General features: G+C 60.3%; 1 protein-coding gene across 16 annotated transcripts in view; it reads left to right on the forward strand.

Moving 5' to 3' along the window:
- SCARB1 (scavenger receptor class B member 1) overlaps positions 1-18,840 on the forward strand; it is a 73,073-nt gene extending 54,233 nt beyond the window's left edge. For 5 of the 16 annotated variants that reach the window (XM_071209751.1, XM_071209752.1, XM_058281229.2 and 2 more), the window contains 7 exons: positions 807-973; positions 6,362-6,480; positions 7,956-8,029; positions 9,740-9,791; positions 10,641-10,787; positions 14,586-14,714; positions 17,935-18,840. In XM_071209751.1, coding sequence (XP_071065852.1) covers positions 807-973; positions 6,362-6,480; positions 7,956-8,029; positions 9,740-9,791; positions 10,641-10,787; positions 14,586-14,714 — 688 coding nt within the window. In that variant the 3' untranslated portion in view covers positions 17,935-18,840. The other 11 variants (XM_058281233.2, XM_058281234.2, XM_058281230.1 and 8 more) reach the window with 4 other exon arrangements.
- The last annotated feature ends 258 nt before the right edge of the window (positions 18,841-19,098 follow it).

Consider the following 19,098-nt stretch of genomic DNA (forward strand, 5'->3'; position numbering starts at 1 on the left):
TTGTTGCGTCACCTTGCTGAGTCGGCTTTCCGCAGCGCTTGCAGGCCGTCGGCTCTCTGCAGGGTGCGGGCGAGCCTGCCTTCACAAGGAGACCCCGGGACGCGAACCCAGGGCCTCCCATGTGGTAGACGGAGCGCAACTGATTGAGCCACAGCTGCCCATTTTTTAAAATACTCTTGTGGTAGTATATATGGATAACAACAAATGTTCCGTTGGAACCATTTTTAAGGGCGTATTTCCATTCCTTATATCACCACCACTCATCACAGAACTTTTCCATCACCCAAACAGAAACTCTGTCCCGGTTAAGCAGGAGCTCCGCATCCCCCCCGCCAGCCCCCAGCGGCCTCTTGTCCGCTCTGTTGCTGAATTCGCTCATTCTAGGCATTTCGCTAAGTGGGATCATTCCATCAGTCCTTGGTGGCTAGCCTCTTTTGTCCCGCGTCCTCCCTTGTGGGTTCGTCCACCTTTTGCCTGTTTCCGCGCATCCTTCCTTTCCACGGCTGAATCCTCGTGCACCGCGTGGGGAGACCACAGCTCCCCTGTTGATGGACGCGGGGGCTGTTGCCCCCCTCGGCTGTTGGGGACAGCGCCGACTGCAGGGCTTTAGACGGGAGGGAAGTATCCTATTCCTGGCTTAAAGATCCTTCTGGTGGAGGAGAACGGAGACGGCGAGGCCGAGGAGAGGCAGGGAGACCCGTCGGGAGGCTGCTGGGGGCAGAGATGACGGCGGCTCGTGGCCGGGAGGCGGCGGCGCAGGTGGGCCCGGCTCGGGGTGGCGCCCCTCACCTCCGCTCTCCCCGCAGGTCCATGAAGCTGATCTACAAGGAGGCGGGGGTGTTCGAAGGCATTCCCACCTATCGCTTCGTGGCACCCAACACCCTGTTTGCCAATGGGTCCGTCTACCCGCCCAACGAAGGCTTCTGCCCCTGCATGGAGTCGGGAATTCAGAACGTCAGCACCTGCCGGTTCAGTACGTGCCACCCCACGGCGCGGAGGGCGGAGGGCGGGCGAGACGGGAGGCTTATCTGTCCAGCCCTGGCTGCTTCATCTCTAGCCTCTGAACTCTTGATAATCCCGTGGGGCTGGAGATAACGAGGGCAGAGGAGGATCACTGGAGGGGGAGAAAGGCCCGGCGCGTCCACTGCTGCCGGAGGGAGCTGCCGCTGATTTGGTTGGTTAGAACAGCACAGACGGACGACCTTCCAGGTCTTGCTGGGCCAAGGTGTCGGCGGGGCCGTGCTCCTCCTGGAGGCTCTGGGGGCCAGCGTTTCCGGGCCTTTTCCAGCTTCTCAGGGAAGCCTTGACTCGGGGCCCCTTCCTCTGCCTCCCAAGCCAGCCCTCCTGCACTTCTCTGATCCCGCTTCTGTCCTCACATCTCCTTCTCGGCCCCCCTCCCCTTTCCCATTTATTTATTTTATTTTTAAAGAGATACCAGGAATTGAACCCTGGACCTCGTACGTACGAAGCAGGTGCTCAACCACTGAGCCACACCCGCTCCCCTCCCCCTTTCCCTTTTAAGGACCCTTGTGATTACATTGGGCCCACCCAGGTAGTTGAGGCCACTCTCCCTCCTTCAAGGTCAACCCCTTCTCCACCTTCGTTCCCCCTTGCCACGTGACCTAACATGTTCACAGGTTCTGGGACGAGGACGTGGGCCTCTGCGGGGTGGGGGGCGTTGCTCTGCCCACTGCACTGTGGTATGTGGCCCTTCCCCCCATCCTGGGACAGACCTTGGTGGTGGTCCGGTCGCTGCGTGAAACCCTCTTGTCGGTGGGGCGGGCTTCGTGGTGGGGGGCGATGGCGCCGGCCGGGTCTCCACGGGCGTCTGCGTTCTTTGGACGCCTTTGCCTGGCTGCTCCGTTTGCGCGCTTGGGTGTTAGCAGATCCCCCGCCACACGCCCTCGGCCATCCTGTCCACAGGCCCCCGCCGGCTCCACTTCTCACGTCAGTCCTGCGTCGTTCCTCCTGCCCCTGCTGCCACCTTGGCGACTGCGTCCCTGACCCTGTCAGTCTCACCGTTGCGTGGTCTTCCCCACACTAATCTGCATGTCACTTTGGCCTCGTGTGGCTTTTCCAATCGAAGTTGGTTTACATTAAGTCCAATAGTGCAGTTCCTCAGTTGGATTGGACCCATTTTAAGTGCTCAGTAGCCACGTGCACCCAGCGCCTGCCCGACTGGACAGTGCAGAGGGGGACTCTTCTTTCAGCTTCTAGAAAGTTCTGTTGAGCAGGGCTGCTTCACGCAGTAGCCCCAGGGATCTTTGATTGTCTTCTTAGCCTTTGCTGAAAAGGTCTTACAGCTCCCGCATTTATAGGGAAGCGCAAATTTCCTGCCGTGGCCTTGAGCCTGCCGGCTGCTCTAAGGTTGTTTTTCCCACGCCCCCCACTCCCTCTTCCTCAGCTCCTCTGCCTTCTTCCTGTTTCTCGAGTATGTCAAGTTCAGTCCCACCTTGGAGCCTTTACATTGGCGATTTCCCCCTGCCTGGACAGCCCTCTCCCCAGGTGTCCACGTGGATCATTCTCTTTCATGCTCAGCTGAAATGTCATGTCCCTCAAGAAGTTGGCTCTGAAGTCCTGGCGTCATCTTTTCACCATCTTCTTGGCACTTGTCACGACCTGAAATCACTGACCGTGAACCTCATTATACTTGTTTCTCTCTTGTTGTCCCTTGCCCTGGACTGTCACACTGTAAGGCAGGGCTGGGTCACCTTGTCTCTCTCTTTGCCTTCAGCTTGTCGAGCTGTGCCCAGCATGTCGTGCGACTCGTCAAATAGTGGAACATGTGACTGCACGAGCACAGTCTGTTTAGGGAATTGAGGCCCGAGGCTCCCAGGACGGGTGTCCTGAGCGGGGTCCCAGGACGGGTGAGCTAGAGCCAGTGTTCTGTGTCACACCCCCTCTGTTTGCCTTTGGAGCCTCTTGGTTGCAGTCGTGTCCTCCAGCAGCAGATGGCGGTTGGAGGACTGGTTTGTGGCAGGGACTGGGGGATGGACTCCAGCAGATTGGGCGGTTTCCTCTGTGAGCACAGGGCTTTGGAGATGGGCCTGGAAGTGCCCACCTCCCGCCTTGTTTGCCCGCCCCCCCGTTCTTGTCCTCTGTTTCTGTCCTTCTTTCCTCACTGGCATCCACAGGAATGGCTGCCTGCAGGATGGGGGCTGGGGGCGGATGCGCATACCCGGCAGCTAGCGTGTTAGGATGGTTTTTGTGGAAACTGGCGGATGCCAGACTCGACTTGACTCAGGCAAGGGCCCTTCTTGGCTCTTTCACGAAGGGTCCAGGGCAGGGGACCAGAGCTCAGGTGGTCCAGAGCCATCCTCCTGCATGTCCCAGCTTGGTTTCCCTCGGAGCTGGCTTCGCTGCTCGGGGCTCTCCCTCGTGTCTGCCGCAGCGGCTCCACGCACGAGCCTCCCACCTCTGAGCCGGCACAAAGGAGCACCTCAATCCACTTCCTGCACGCCAGAGTCCCGGGGTTCACTTTGATTGGCCTGCCTTGTGTCACATGCCCAGCTGTGGACCAATCACTGCACCCAAGGACGGGATATGCTGATTGGCCAAGGTTGGGTCACATGCTCAGCTCCTGGCTCCATAGGGAGGGCTGGAGTACTTAAAGCAGGTGGCTAAGAGTAGGGGAGGGCCAAAATCGGAGGTGCCAGAAGGGGGCGGGTGCCGGGCTGGCAGAAGCAGCACATTTCCATTCATTACAGAGGACTTGGGATGAGGTTTGAACTGCCGTAGCACAGCTGCCAAAAAGGATTAGTCTGCTAGGGATTTAAAAAATAGTTATTTAATTAAGGCTTCAAGTTTGTATAATTAATAGGTGCACATACGTGGTGTAGATACACGCATACACACACACACACAAACTCTCCATATAAACTTCCGTTCAGAGAAGGGCCCGCATCACTTGTGCAGTGTGAATTTTCACAAACCGAGCACACCGTGGAACTAGCTCCCAGATTAAGAAACAGACTGTGACGGGCCTCCCCAGGCCCCCATGCTCCCCTCCTGGCCGCTCTCCTGAGCTCTGCAGGTGAAGCGTCGCCTGTTTGGGGTCAGTGCGTAAGTGGGACTTTCTTCTGACTTCCCTCGTCTGCTACCATGTTTTTGGCACTCCCCTTGCTGTCGTGGGCGGTGGGCTGTGTTGTGAGACCACCGCCTGATTTACTTTCCCCTCCTGCTCTTCACGGCGGCTGAGCTTCTGTGCTTTGGCTGTTTCTGTCATGCTGGTGGGACCCTCCATGTCCATGTCTTTCGGTGCACACTTGTTTCTATTTCTGAGATGTCTTATCTGAAGCTAAGAAATGTCCACACGTGCCCTTTCTGAGCTCTGAACACTTCCCAGGAACAGAGAACTCTCTTGCATCAACCCTCCTGCCGAGTAGACGCCTCAGATGTGCCCAGGAGGGCCGTTGATCATAGTATGTGATGATCCCGGGTGATTAGATATGCCATAAAGCTATAAATCAATTACCACTTATTGCTTGGGCAGGTCTCTATCACTTTGGAAGTGAAGTGGAGAGAAAATTATGCGTGCGTGCATGCCAGGAAAACACCAAGCAGGCTTTGTCTGAAGCAAGGGCAGGTGTTGGCCAGCCAGTCCGGTCTGGGGGTGACGGGGCTTGTTGGGGTTCTCCCCCTTCAAGGGGCTGCCTGCTTTACCGAGGGGCTCCAGAGCTTCGTCACCTTCATGTTTATATCCTTTCACCATTGAGATGGCAGGAGGGGAACACAGTTTTCCCAAGTGTGGTACTGCCCCCTGGGGTGCTCGAGACGGATTCAAGAGTCCCGGGAGGTGGCCGTAACAACCTGGGCTTTGAGGGCGAGAGGCTTTCCTTTTCCATTCGCTTTCCCTCCTGCTCACTTCCGAGAGAAACTGCCCGTCAGTGCTGAGAGACAGCGCCCTCTTCCCTCTGTCAAGAAAGAGAAGGCGCCCCTCTCAGGTGCCCGGAGCAGTAACCGCCTCTAGTTAGAATTTAGGGCATTTCTCGGTTTCCATTGTGTTTACTCACCTACTTACTGTCTAGTGGCGGCAGTTATGGGAACAATAGAAAGTTCCCTTTAAAAAAATAGTTACTGAAGCAAAGTGGTGGCAGTTGACTTCCAGAAGCACCTTCTATAGCGGTGCAGGGAGCATCCAGACGTGGCAGACTTGCAGGGGTCCTGGCATTGACGCCCCTGAAGGCCGGGGACGGAAAAGGACTCTGGGAAAACCAAGGCAGACTTTTCGGCAAACCATTGCTTGGCTTTGGAAAGATGCAGAAATAATCCAGAATCCAGAAACTTGAGGTTGCCCGACACTTAAGCAGGCACACCCACCCCCTGACTGGTGGCAAAGGAGGGCTTTTAGGGATTTTTAGTTTAGTTTATTTTTAAGCATGCAATTCGTGTGACATGAAACCATTTTAAAAGGGAACAGGTCAGTGGCGTTTAGGACATTGACAGGGTTACAACTGCCACCCCGTCTAGTTCCAGAGCATTTCCGTCACCCCAAAAGAGACCCGGACCCCCCAAGCCGTCCCTCCGCCTGCCCCCTCCCCCGCCCTGGCAGCCAGTGGTCTGCTCCCGGGCCCTGTGGATTTGCCCGTCCTGAATCCTCGTGGGCTGCGGGAAGGGGGTCGCCCTTTTCCGTGCCGTGCTTGGTCCGGGGCTGGCGGGGGCCCGTTAGGCGCTGCCTTCGTTTGGGCTGCTGTTGGAGAGGGTGGGCCTCGGGGCCTGAGCCTGCCTTTCTCCCTCAGAAGGGTCTCAGCCGCTCCCGGCTCACCCCCGTCGGCGTCCGTCCAGCAAACGGGCTTCTGGGAGAGGAGGAGCAGAGCAGGCGTGTCTTCCTCTCTCCCGGGCGCTAGGGCGGCTGGACGGCAGGTGCCCTCCGAGCATCTTGGACCGTGGCCTGCAGGGGACAGTTCAGCCGCTCGGCCTGGCGCTTAAGAGGCGGCTCCCCTCCTCCCCCAGGTTCACCCCTGGCCTCGACTCCCCTTTCCGGCCTCAACTCCTCTCACTCCTCACCCGCCCAGTGCGCCACCGACGTCTCCCCCCCTTGGCTGCCGCTGGCCCTCCCTCCTGGAATGCCGTCCCTTGACCTCTGCCTGGCATCTCTCGGAGTCCGTCTTCTCTTCCTTCCTTTGCTCTCTCCCGCCAGAATCAAGGGCTCCCATGTCACCGTTCCTGCGGCCTCGTCCCTCACTGTGTCCCCAGTGCCTGGCATCTCCAGGGCGCTCGAGCAGTGTTCACAGAATGAGCGAGGGGGCCGCACGCGCCAGCCCCCCCACGGGGTGCTCTGCAGGCGACGGCGCCTCCGTTGCCTGGACGAGCTCGTGGGCGCCCCTCGCCTCACGCCCCTTCCCCACGCCTCCCCTTCCAGGTGCACCCCTTTTCCTGTCCCACCCTCACTTCTACAACGCCGACCCGGTCCTGGCGGAGGCGGTGCTCGGCCTACACCCCAGCCCGGCGGAGCATGCCTTGTTCCTGGACCTGCACCCGGTGAGTCCCTGCTGCCTGGGGGAAGGGGCGTCTGGGTGGCACACCCGAGCCCCCTTGGCCCTGGGCACAGAGCCACTCGAGGGCTGGGCTGGAGGGAAGCCTGGCTTTCTTTGGCGCCAATGGCTTCTAGAATATCGAGCCATGCACGGTACCTACTTTACCCTGACTCCATAGTTCAAGTATTTTTATTATCCCTTTATAAGAAGCTTGACTCTATAAAAGGGCCCTAAGACAGTAAATTAATTAGGAGTTATCTGCTGGGTGTATCACCTGCAGATTAGCCAGAAGCAGCCCTCTGTCCGTGCCAGGAGGCCAGGAGAGCCTGGGACGTCTTGTCGATAAGGAGGGTGGGGGAATTGCCCCCGTGGCAGTCCATCTCCAGGGGCGGTGGGAGGGCATCGGGCCCGACGTGTGGCCCTCCCCGGCGTGCCCCCTTTCTGCATCGCTGTGTCCTGCCGGTAAAATGCCATCAGTCGGAGTCAGTCACTTCTACCGATTAGATACTCCGTGGGGGCCTGTTTCCTGGTGGACGCCGGCAGCGTTTTGTCCCCGGACAGAGAACCCCTGCAGGATGCTGTCTGACCCCGTGTCCCCCTGCCGCCACCAGGCACTCTGAACCACCTCCTCCCGGCCTCCTGGCCTGCCTCCTCCTCCCTTTGGGACTAGTTTATTTTACTGCCACTCTGTTGGCTTCCAGGGAATGCCACCTCGACTTGTCCCTGCTCTCGCTGTTATTTTAGTGCGTGGATCTCTTGTTCCCCCAAGTCGGGAAACGGGGAGTTAAGTGGGCTCTTTGGGCTTCTCTGCGTCCGGGTCAGCTTGAGGCGGGTGGGAGAGGAAGTGCCTTTGAGTTTCTTTTGCTGTGGATTGAGGCTCTTCGGGGAGGGCCAGCCTGGGAGCCATGAGCTGCCGGAACCAGTGACCCTGAAACCTTGTGGCCCTCGGAAGCCCCCTCTGCGTGGCAGCCACTCTCCTGCTCCTGAAACCGGGATTGGACGGCCTGGGTGGGCACGTAGAGCCATGCCCTTGTTCTTGGGGTTGTGGGATGGGGGGGGGGGCCCTGTGCACAGGTGGCCAGGAGGGGTGGGCCAAACTCCTGGGCAAAGGAGGTGGCCTAAGGGAGACCCCAGAACATGGAGAGCTGTTCTTGGGGGGGAAAGGATTGGTGGATCGTGTCGGGGTCCCCGAGGCCACCCCAGGGAGCGGGACCATCTCGCAGGCCTGCCCAGGCCCGGCAGAGCCTCCGTTCTGGTTTGGAGAAGGCGCCAGCGAGGCCGCGGGCCCTGGGACATGTTGCCGAATCACAGGCCTGGGTGCATGTGCGCTCCGTTTCTGAGCCAAGCCGGTGCTTTGTTCTAGGGCAGGGAAAGCAGCCCTGCCGGGCCCAGGAAGCCGGGCAGGAGCCAGGGGGGGCGGATTGGCGGTGGCCCGGCCGCCGCGGGAGGCCCCCTCACCGTGTGTGCTCGTGGGTGCAGGTCACAGGAATCCCCATGAACTGCTCCGTGAAGCTGCAGCTGAGCCTCTACATCAAGGCCGTCAAAGGCATCGGGTGAGTGGGGGGCTCGGGGCTGGGCAGCGCGGCTCACGGATGTCAGGGCCGTGGCTCCAGGGACCCCCCCGGGGGGCAAGGGCATCAGGAGGGGGATGGCCCAGTGCGTGCGAGGTCCAGTGCCCGCGGGCTTCTCCTGGGGGGTCTGGGCCGCAGGCCCCTCCCCTCTTCTTCCTGCCCCCAAATCCTTCCTTGTCTCTCTTTTTTTTTTAAAGATTTTAATTTTTAAAAATTTTTATTTATTTTTCTCCCCTTCCCCCCTGCCCTGGTTGTCTGTTCTCTGTGTCTATTTGCTGTGTCATCTTTGTCCGCTTCTGTTGTCAGTGGCACGGGAATCTGTGTTTCTTTTTGTTGCGTCATCTTGTTGTGTCAGCTCTCCGTGTGTGTGGTGCCATTCCTGGGCAGGCTGCACTTTCTTTCACGCTGGGCGGCTCTTCTTACGGGGCGCACTCCTTGCGCCTGGGGCTCCCCTATGCGGGGGACACCCTTGCGTGGCACGGCACTCCTTGCGCGCATCAGCACTGCGCATGGCCAGCTCCACACGGGTCAAGGAGGCCCGGGGTTTGAACCGGGGACCTCCCATGTGGTAGACGGACGCCCTAACCACTGGGCCAAGTCCGCTTCCCCTTCCTTGTCTCTTGATGTAACCGCCCCTCCTTTGTTCTTGTGAACTTTCGGGCTGGGCTGTTGCCCATCACCTGGGCATTTCATACAGACAAAATCAGACCCCACGGAGCCCAGGTCCGGCTCGCTAGCTCTGTGTGCCACCGTCCCTGGCCTCCACGCCGTCGCAGCCTCGGACGCCTGCTCGGTATCGTGCCCTGTGGACAGGCCGCGTTTCGTTTGTCCATCCTCAGTGGACGGGCACTCGGGCTCTTTCTACCTTTTGGCTCTTGTGGCTAGCGGAGCTGTGTACCACCGTGTACATAGTTTTGCGTGTTCACGTTTTCATTTCTTGGGGTGGAATTGCTCCCCAGGGTAACTTGAGGTTTAACTTTTTGAGGCTCTGCCACACTGTTTTCCAACGTGGCTGCACTGTTTTATAATCCCGGCGTATGAGGATTCCAGATTCTGCACGCCCTCACCGTTTGCTGCTAGCCTTGCATTTCGCTAGAGCTGGCTGAGGGGTTCGTCAGCTCTGCACGTCAGTGTCCGCGCTTCTTAGCGTATCTGAAAGTCACTAAAAACCATCTCCCATGGAAAGAATCACAGCGGTGTGTCTCTTCAGCTCTGTGAAACGCCCCTCAGCTTGCGAGGATAACAGAGAACGGTGGGGGAGGAAAACCGTAAACGCGTTTCCTGCACTCCCAGCCCGGCCTTTCGTTGTGCAGTGAAGCTGCAAGGGAAGACTGCAGCCCGGGCGCTAACTCATGCCCACAGTTGTGTGGCACCTGCTTGCACGCTCAGGTGCCACCAGGCCCGGGCAGGTGACCAGCGGAGGAGCCGGGCAGGCTGGAGCCAGGGCCAGCGCTGGCCAGCTGCAGCCACATCTTCTCGTTCAAACGGAGCTGGCCTCTGGCCTGTAGCACAAACTCTCCCAGTTTTCACCTCCAAATACCTGTTTCCCGAGCCCTCCGCTGCTAACGAGCTGCGCAGTCAAAGCCTGCCCGATCCCAGCGCTCACGACCGCACGGCCAAGGCCGCCCGATGCCCACCGCGGCGACAGAAGCGCAGGCCCGTGATGCGCTGCTTCGTCTCGCCTCTTTGCAGACAAACAGGGAGCATCGAGCCCGTGGTCCTGCCCCTGCTGTGGTTTGAAGAGGTGAGACTGCGTCCCTCTCCCTTCCCCAGCGTGTCCTTGGGCTGGCACTGGCGACCACGGGGAAGAACCCCGGCCGTCTGGGGTGGGGGCGGGGGGCAAGGTCAAGGCCGGCCACCGGACTGCCATGGTGAACGACGTCTTGGGAGCTTCTCGCTCGGCCCCGGCGCTTTATGCTGGGGAGCCCGCTGGGTTGCCGGGATGCCTCAGGAGCGGGAGACAAAGCAGCGTGAAGCGGCCCCGGGCCTCGCAGGTAGATTCTGCTCGTGGCCGCTTCTGCTGAGACAGGTGGAATTGGTCCTCAGGTGTCAGCTTTCACTTGGCCATTCCTCTCCCCAGTGTTTCGGGGTTCCTTCCGGCCCGGCTCGCTGTTAAGTCAGGCTGAGCTAACAGCCGACACGGGCTGGGAATCTCGGTTTCCTCCCTGGGTTTTCTCCCTGTTCACATCCATCAGATGGGGCTTGGGGGAGGTGGGGTCTGCCCACCGGGTCCCTCGGGGGCGCCCAGGCCCCTTCCCGCTTGTGCCCCACGTCCCCAGCATCCATCTCTGCTCCGGGGTAAAGAAAGGGAGAGGCCCAAGGGCCAAGCTGGGAAATGGTGTGTGGCGCTGCGCCCAGTTCCCACCCGCCAGTAGGCGGCCCCATGGCCCCGCCAGGCTGCTGGGGAGCCCGGGAAGGGCAGTCTCACTGCGTGTCTGGCAGAAAAGGAGGCCCTGGCTGTGTCTCTCGCAGGCCTCGGCCTGGGAGCTCGAGATGGGGGCGGGCGTGAGGGAGGGCCGGGGGCCGGGTGGGGGGCGTCGCCGCCGCCTGCCGCCCCAGCTCACCGGCTTGTCGTTCTTTTCTGCGTCCCCAGAGCGGGGAGATGGAGGGACAGACGCTCCAGACGTTTTACACCCAGCTGGTGCTGCTGCCCAAGGTGCTGCAGTACGCCCAGTACGTCCTGCTCGCCCTGGGCTGCGTCCTGCTGCTCGTCTCCATCGCCTGCCAGCTCCGGAGCCAAGTAGGTGGCAGCCGGAGCGTGGCCTGGGCGCGGCAGCCCCGGCGAGCCTCCAGGAGGGGGCAGCCGAGCTCCCACCCCCAGCCACCCCTCCTGCTGTCTGCACCCACGCCCGGCCAGTGCACCTGCCCTGGGCTCTGCGCGGGGGGTGCCTCCTTGCCGCTCTGCCGCCCTGGGCCTCTGGCTGCTCGGGGACCCCCGGCTTCTGCCTTGGGAGCCAGATGCCACCTGCTCCTGCTCCTGCTTCCTGCGCTGAGCTGCTCTGCTTGTTCTGGATGGCCCGGGCCACCTCCCCCTTTGGGTCTTGGATAATGAGACCTGGTATTTGTATCTTGTGTTCAAGTTAGCACCTGCCGGGTGCCAGGGGCACAGCAGTGACTAAGACAGACACAGGCCCTCCTGGGAGTGGGGGAGGGCAGGGCCTGCAGTCTAGCCGGGAGACCAGTCGAAACAAGTAACTATGCAGAAAGGCTAATTTCACCGATACTGAGGACGAGTGGCCACGTGACGGGTTAGAGCAGCGCTGGCCGATGGAAATACAGTGTGAGCCACAAGGGTGATTAAAATCTCCCGGGAGCCATATTAAAAAAGGAAAAAGAAACAGGTGAAATAAGTTTTAATCCTGTATTTTATTTAACCTCATACTTCCAAAATATAATGTCAACGTGTAACCAATTTAAAAAGTATAAACGAGATATTTGCCCTCTTTTTTCATGTTGGGTCTTTGAAACCCGGTGTGCATTTTACGGTCGCAGCACATCTCCGTTTGGAGCCCCTTCAGGAGGCCTCGGTAGTCAGAGGTGCCTCCTGGCTGTCAGAATGGGCAATGGGGGCCTGAGGGGTTGGGGCCAACTCTAGGACTAAGAGGTACAGTTTTAGTTTAGGTGTGAAGGCTAAGGAGGCACAGAGAGAGTGCTCCAGGCAGTGGGCATGGCCTGTGCAAAGGCCCTGGGGCAGGCGTGGGTGTGGCAGGTTGGGGGATCCTACAGAGCCAGGGTGACTGGAGTGGCATGAATGTGGGGGAGAGGGGCAGAGGGGGACCTGAGAAGCGGGGGGGAAAGTCACCCTGCGCGGCACGGTGAGGGGCTTGGAGGTGATTCCCGGAGCGGCAGGAAGCGGGCGGAGGCTTCTAAGGAGAGGAGAATCAGGATCAGCTCTGTGCTCGGGAGCAGCAGAAGCAGGGAGACCTGGGGGGCCCAGGGGTGGTGAGGACTGGAGCTTGGGTCTCCCTGGGGGGTCTTCCACAGGCCCTACTTTTGGTGACGGGAGGGGCGGGGGCTCCACTCCGAGGGAGCCCTGGGGTGTGTGGCCTGATGGCCTGGGCAGAAGGCGTGAGCCCCTTGGCCAAGGTGGTGGCAGGTGGGTGGGCGGCGTGGGGCGGCGTGGACGGTGCAGGAGCCCGGGCAGCGCCCCCACTTCCACGCGGGACCCGCAGGCTCCGTGGACAGAATTCTTCATCCGGGACCTGCGAGGCAGCCTGGCGCTCTGTTCCCAGAAACAAATCCCGTGCCCGTGGATTCCAGCCCGAGGTCCACTTTTGGAGCCGCTGGGAGGCTTGTTCTTGTTCTTCCTCGGCCCCCAGGGGGACGGTGCCTGCCCCCACCCAGGCTGCCTCCTGGCCGACCCCCACCCTACCCCAGGCCACACGGGCCTGGCTGCCGCTGCTGGTGGACTGGGCGCAGGCTGCACCAGCACATTCGGGGCCCTGGATCCCGCAGGGGCCCCAGGAAGGCCGACCCTGTTGCCCGAATGCCAGGCGAGCACTGGGGGCGTTCGCTTCTCCCGTGGGGCGTCCGTTTCCCCCGTGGGGCCTTCGGCTTCGAGTGGCGGTGTTCTGGTTATTTCCGGGTAGGGACAGGCCACGTGCTTGTCGTGGCCCTGGGAAACGAGACGCCATACCCAGGAGCCGGCAGGACCCCCCGCCCCCGAGGCTGCTGGGGCACCCTGCAGGTGGGACCTCGGGGGGAGAGAAGCAGCAGGCAGGTGGACGTTCGAGTTGGAATTCAGTGTAGCAGTCAGGGCTGGAGAGCTGAATTTGGAATCGTGACCACGGAGGCGGCTTTATTTTGGGGTGGGGGGAGCATAGCTGGAGAAGGGCTCTGAAGATGGACGTAGAGGGGCGGCGACAGGTACCCCTTCTCGTGTGAAGTCGTTCGTTTGTGCCATTCCCTGAGAGTCGTTGGCCAGGCAGGTTACTGTCTAAGGCACTGAAAAATTGGGGGCTACAGAAATGCCTAGAACATGGAGACCAGTGGGCGAGAGGATTTTGAGGAGGTGATTGCAGCCTCATGAGAACAAGGGCCCTGATCCGGGGCTGCCTGGGGGAGGGGCCGGCCGGTTCAGAAACCCTCCCAGGGGCCCCCCCGGCCCCGGCTCGAGGCCCCCTGCTGGCTTTGGGCCCCCTTCGAAGCCGACTCTCCTGCTTCTCCTGCGGCTGCTCGTCTTTCCCTTCTTTCTCGAGGGTGCTCTGTGCACCTGCTTGCTTGCTGGGGTGATGGGAAGCCCTTCTCGGCCGGTGCCTTCAGCTCAGACCCTGGCCCAGCTCCCCTTCCACGTGCCTCTGCCCCTCGGGGGAGAGGGCGTCCCTGGTGCGGGGTTCCCAGGGGCTCCCTAGGGGCTCCCCGCCGCTGGCTGTCCTCTAGCGCAGGGCTTCTTAACCAGGGGTCCACGGCCCTCTTGGATCTCAGGGGTCCGTGAGCTCGAATTGAAAAACATCAACTTTTGCTATCTTTCTTTTCTCCGACCCCCCGACGCTGAGCGTCATTAACTCTCTGCCGCTACGTTCTGAGACGGGGCCTGTGGTTTTCTCTTGGCAGGCAAAGGGGTCCGTGGAACAAACAAGGTTAAGAGCCCCTGCCCTAGTGCTTGGGTCCCTGATGACTGGGGGGTGTCAGCAGCCTGGCCGGGAACCCCCTTCTCTGCAGCTGCCCCCGTTAGGGCTGGGCAGGGCGGGGCTGGACTCCAGTCAGGAAGGGGGTGGAAGGGTCCAGAAGCACAGGCAGAGCAGCTATGTGGGCTGCTCTGAGGACAGGTGGGGCTGGCTGGGGGGGGCCTGGGCCAGAGGAGGGACGGCCAAGACAGGCTTGCTTGAGAGAGGGGGGGAGAAGGGGGGAGGGGGTACAAAATGTGAGAACGCCTCTAGCTTCCGCTTCCCCTGCCTCCCCCCAAGTCAGCGAGGCACCCTGGGATCCGACCCGTTGCCGTGGCTGTGGACGGCGCGGCTGAAGCTCGCCTCCCGCTCATCCTGCTGGAGGCAAAGCGACTGCCTTTTGTCCCGTTCTGTGCTCTTTGGTTTCACAGGGTTAGGCCTCACGCGCTCGGGTGAATTTGTACTGAATAATGATAGTAACTGCATGTTGGTAAATCAACGTGTTTTAATTCCTTTTCTGTTCAAGCCATTCTTCCAAAAAAAAATTTTTTTTTAAACAGAAAACTCAGTTTCTGGTTGATTTAGAATGCTGCCCGCCCCACCCCTCTGATGCTTGGCAGCCAGCCCTGCCTGGCGGGCCCGTGTCCCCCCCCATTTCCTCTCTAAAGCCCACTAGTGGGTGGACGCCCCCTTTTAAACTTGGCTTGACTGTCCATGCGTGCTTCCCGAAGGTGATTTTATTTCTGCCTTGGGTGAAGGTCAGTGTCCCCCAGTCTCAGGCAACCCCAGTCGTTCTCTGTCGTTGGACTCTCAGATTCTAAACTGCGCCCCCCCCCCCCCGTCCTCTTTGCTTTTTGAAAATTGAAGAGCTGTGTCAACCCTTTGGTGCTTGGCTGCAACGGCAACTATAAATTAGCTTGGTTATCTTCTAGGAGAAATGCTATTTATTTTGGAGTAGTAGTAAAAAGGGCTCAAAGGATAAGGAGGCTGCTCAGGCCTATTCTGAATCCCTGATGACCTCAGCTCCCAAGGGCACAGTGCTGCAAGAAGCAAGACTGTAGGTGGGTACCAGGTAACGCGCCCCCCCCCCCCCCCGTAGCGAGTAGGACCCTGCTGCTCGGAGCACTTGGGATTCTGCCCGTAGCTTCAGCTTCAACTTCTCCTGGAGTGCCTGCAGCCTTAAAATACCCAGCTGCGTGCTTTGCTTTGGGAGAGACTGCCCGTATTGCACTCAGAGTGAACGGCAGTTTTTTTCAGTCCTGGAGATAAAGGGCAACTAATGCTGTGTGGGCTGGTGTCTTGTTTGCAGGGTGGTAGTGGAAAGGGAGGGGTCAAGATCCAGACCAGCCTTGGGAATAATAGGCGCTCCGCTCCGGGGAGAGTTTGCTGAAAGCACAGATTCCTGGGGCCTCTTCTAGACTTCCAGGGAGAGAATCGGGGGCGGGGGGCGGGGGCTGAGATCTGTGATTAATGGGTCCCTCAGGAGGTGCCAATGTAGAGGATCCACACTCCCCCCCCCCCCAGAGAAACATGGGTCTACATCTGGGATGCCTGGCCAAGCAAAAAGAATTTAGGCATTAACTGAGCACCAACTGTCTACCCAGGACTTGACCTGAGAGTCAGGCTGCCAGATTTGACGAGAACAAGCAAAGAGCAATGAAAAAGCATGCCCAATTAAATTTGTATTTCAGATAAACAGTGAATACTTTGCTTGTTTGGTTTTTTAGGAGGTAGCAGGGATTGAACCCAGGACCTCGTACATGGGAAGCAGGCGCTCAACCACTGAGCTACACCCGCTACCCATGAATAAATTTTAGTATAAGGATGCCCTGGATATTGCATGGAACTTGCCCACCCTAAAACCTTTTTGTTGTTTACCTGAAATTCAGATTTACCCGGGTACCCTGGTTTTATCTGACATCATAACCTGAGAGAGAAGAGTAGGTGCCAGCCAGGGACCTCGGGGGCGTCTCCATGTCCTCGGCCATGCTTCTTCAGGTCCTGAGGTCTCAGGAGAGCAGTGTTCAGGGGTGGCGGTGTCCTCCCAGGGGAGGTGACACCAGAGCTGCAGGCCCCACGGTCTGGGGCTGGGAAGGGAAGGATGAGTCACCACTCCAGCGTGCCTCTGATAGTAGCTGTTATTTTAGTCTCTGCAAAGTGTGCCGCTCGCGGCTGGGCCTGCCGCGGGTTGAAGCAGCTTTCTGGGGAGCTGCAGAGTGAGGGTGTGAGGCCGCGTGTCTCTTCCCGCTCTGCTTCCACTCTGCCAGACGGGAGAAGGGAACGAAGGGGAACACGAGCCAGACAGCGGTGGGCGGCAGCGCTCTGGGTCAGCAGGCTGCCACCTGCCCCGGGACGTGGAGGAGGGGGCAGCCGGGCGCTTTGGGGCTGAGCGCTCAGGGGTGTCCTCCCGAGGACCCCGTCAGGCTTGGGGGCGGGGTGTCCTGGCCAGAGACACCACCCCCTTTCCTTCCTGTCCCGCCAGATTCCTCTGGGATGCCTTGTCGTTGTCGACAGCTGGGCTCCATTGGCACCCCATGCCCCCTTCCAGCCCAGAGTCACCTCTGCAGGAAGGTGCTTGGCATGCTTGGGGTGCAGGGGTGGGGGCTCCTCGGCATGGAGAAGGGAAATTCTCATCTGTCAGCCATTAGGTGGGGAGGGGGTGGGCGCTGGGAAAGCCCAGAGCCGCTTTGAGCACAGATGGAGCTGGTGGCTGTGGATCCGAGCCAGGAGCCCCCAGGCCTGTCTCCCTGCCCTCCCTGGGGGGCCCTGTTAGCCCCCCACCTCCCTAAAAACCAGCCATTTTGCCAACAGACTTCAGTTTTCAAGTTATCAGGGAAGTATTTCAACGTCAGAGCTCCTGCTGCTCTGCCTTCTCTAAGATGGCTCCATCCCAACCCCCAGCCCCCCGCGCTTGGGGGAGGCAGCGCCCTGTCTTGGCGGGTGCCCGGGAGGTGGGGAGCAGGGCTGTGGCAGGGCAGCCTCCAGCCTGGGCCTGGGGCCCTGGGGGAGGCCCCACGACTTGCCCCGCATGGGGGTGGGTGGTCCCGAGGCCCCCGGCCCGGGCAGCGTGCCTCACTGGAGGCCCCCCAGGGTGGTCTCAGGCCCGGAATGGCAGAGGGCTTGGCAGACAGAAGGCGGGAGCCGGGTTTGGCCGCCTTGGCCGAGCCCAGGCCCTCCTTCCCTGCTCCCTGGCGCCCTCTCCCATCCCAGTCCTTTCCGCACTTAGACCTGGAAGGGAAGGGAGAGGAGGCCTTCGCTTCACCCTCGGGCCCTTGGGGGGTCACCAAGTGCTCTGGTCTTTGGGAAGACCAGGATCCCTTTCACAGCCTGTTTTACTTTTGGGTGAGACTTTCTCAGGTTCTGGCTCTTTGGGCCCAAGTGACTGAGGCTCTGGTTACCCTGACCGTCCCCTGCTGTGGCCGTGGGGCCGGGGGCCAGCCTGAGGGGTCCCCCTAGCTTGAACGGGCTCGGCCCTGGGCACTTGCTCCGTCCCAGTGGAGCCTGGCTCCGCTGTCCAGCCCAGAGGGCCAGGTGGGATTTCCACTGTGGGGGCAAGCAGGCCCGTGGGGTTTGCACTGGGGGGTTTTCCAACCACAGCTGCTGGGACAAGGGAGCCTCTGGGGAGAGGGAGGCAGGGGCGTTAGGGGGACAGGGCTTATCATCAGTGTCTGCATTTTTTACAGTGTGAGATAAGTCACCATGACCCCCCCCCCCATGCTAACCTTGGCCTTCTCTCTTTTCCCTGTGCCCTCTGTCCCTCTCCATCCCCCCGCCCCGCCCCCAGGCAAGCATTGTGGTGGATTTGAGGTTCAGGGCCCCCTCCTCCACCTGTGTAAGTGTACCCCTGGGCAGTAGGTGCTCACGTCACATGCATCAGCCTGCAGCTGGCTTTCCCCTCCGCAGCTTCTGCATGAGAGCTGCCCGTGTCAAATGCCACCCAGCACCGTGTCTTAAAGACACCTTCTCCTTCGGCCCGTGTTAGGGTGTTGCCCGTTTTGCTGTGTTATCAGTGTTTCACATCAGGCCTGGACGCCCTGTTTCCCGGCTTTGCTCTATTAGGCAAGCCTCTTTGGACCTGTTTCCCCATCCCTAATACGGGAGGGGGGCGGGCGGGGCGGTGGCTGGTGACATGAGGCCTTGCCAGCTGCGGGAGCCTGTCGCTCCCTCCAGCCTTTTCCGGGTGGTTCCCATGCCGGGGTGGGGTGCAGGGGTCAGGGTACGGCCTGGGATGGCGGGGCCTGGTGGTTGAGCCGGGCGATGCAGCGTCCCCTCTCCCCACAGGGCCCTGGAGACGCCACGGGCCAGCATAGCCTGGCCGCTCCGCCAGACCAGCACCCCGGCCCGCACGCCCCGCTGCTCCAGGACTCTCTCGGCGGACAGCCCGCCAGTCTCAAAGCCTGAGCCCCCGGCGTCCACACGCGTGTCTGCACACCTGCCCCAGCACGTGTCCATGCACGTACACAGGTGGTGCAGACACACTCAGGGATGGAGCTGCTGCTGAGGGGACTCGGGGAGAGGGGGGGGCTCATCGACAAGGACTCTTCTGGCTCCCGGGCGACGGGGGCCCTGCCTTCCCTCCCGTGGGTTCAGTCGTGGGGCCCGGCTCCTGGTGATGCCCGCCGCCCTCCCCGGGGTCCCTCCCTATCAGGCACCACATGCTGCAGCCCCCTGCTTGGTAGCTCTAGGACGGGGCTTTCGCTCTCACAGGCCAGCCGCTGTCCTGAAATGCCAGGCTCGGCGCGCAGGCTTCCTGAGCCCAGGCAGGTGGGCCCGGGCCAAAAGCTGCAGCCCGTGTGCCCATGCCCGGGCCGAGGGCAGAGCACCTGCAGACAGGCCTCAGCAGACAAGCGCCAGCTGGGTGTGCCGCCCCTCCGATGGTCTCATCCAAGCAGGAGTGGCCATCTCCGCGATGTCCACGTGGGCACTGTGTTTTGGTGTCTCAGTCCTTTTCCTCCAGCCTAACTGACATCATCCCACCGAGCAGGCCCCACCCTGGCCGGGCTGGAGGTGGGCTCTGCCCAAGCTGCCCCTCCCCCTGGGGCCCCTCAGCTTTTAGGTGCTGGGGCAGAGGCGGGGAGGCCTGTGTGTCTGGCAAGCCTCTGCCTCTTTTCTACTGGAAGAGAAATGAATTTTATTGTCTTTTAAAAACAATACACTATTGAAATAATAAATCCTCTCAAAAAGCAAGTGCTTGAGTCCGAGACAGCTTGTTTGCTGGGTTGGGGGGAGTGGGCTTCCAGGGGAGTTCCGGATTCTTCTCTTGGTCGGTAGCTTTCTGGCCGCTGCCAAGAACATCTCTCACTGGGGCTGGGTGGCCAACTTGCCATTCTTTTGTTTTAAAATTTCCACTTGGTGTACGTTTATATTAGTACAGCCCTAGTTTCAGAGAAGAAGGGTACCAGCCCCTCTTACCACTCACAGTCCCCGACCCCTGGGCGTGAGTAC

Source organism: Dasypus novemcinctus, chromosome 19 (assembly GCF_030445035.2).
Source record: "Dasypus novemcinctus isolate mDasNov1 chromosome 19, mDasNov1.1.hap2, whole genome shotgun sequence".
In the NCBI taxonomy this organism is placed as follows: domain Eukaryota; kingdom Metazoa; phylum Chordata; class Mammalia; order Cingulata; family Dasypodidae; genus Dasypus; species Dasypus novemcinctus.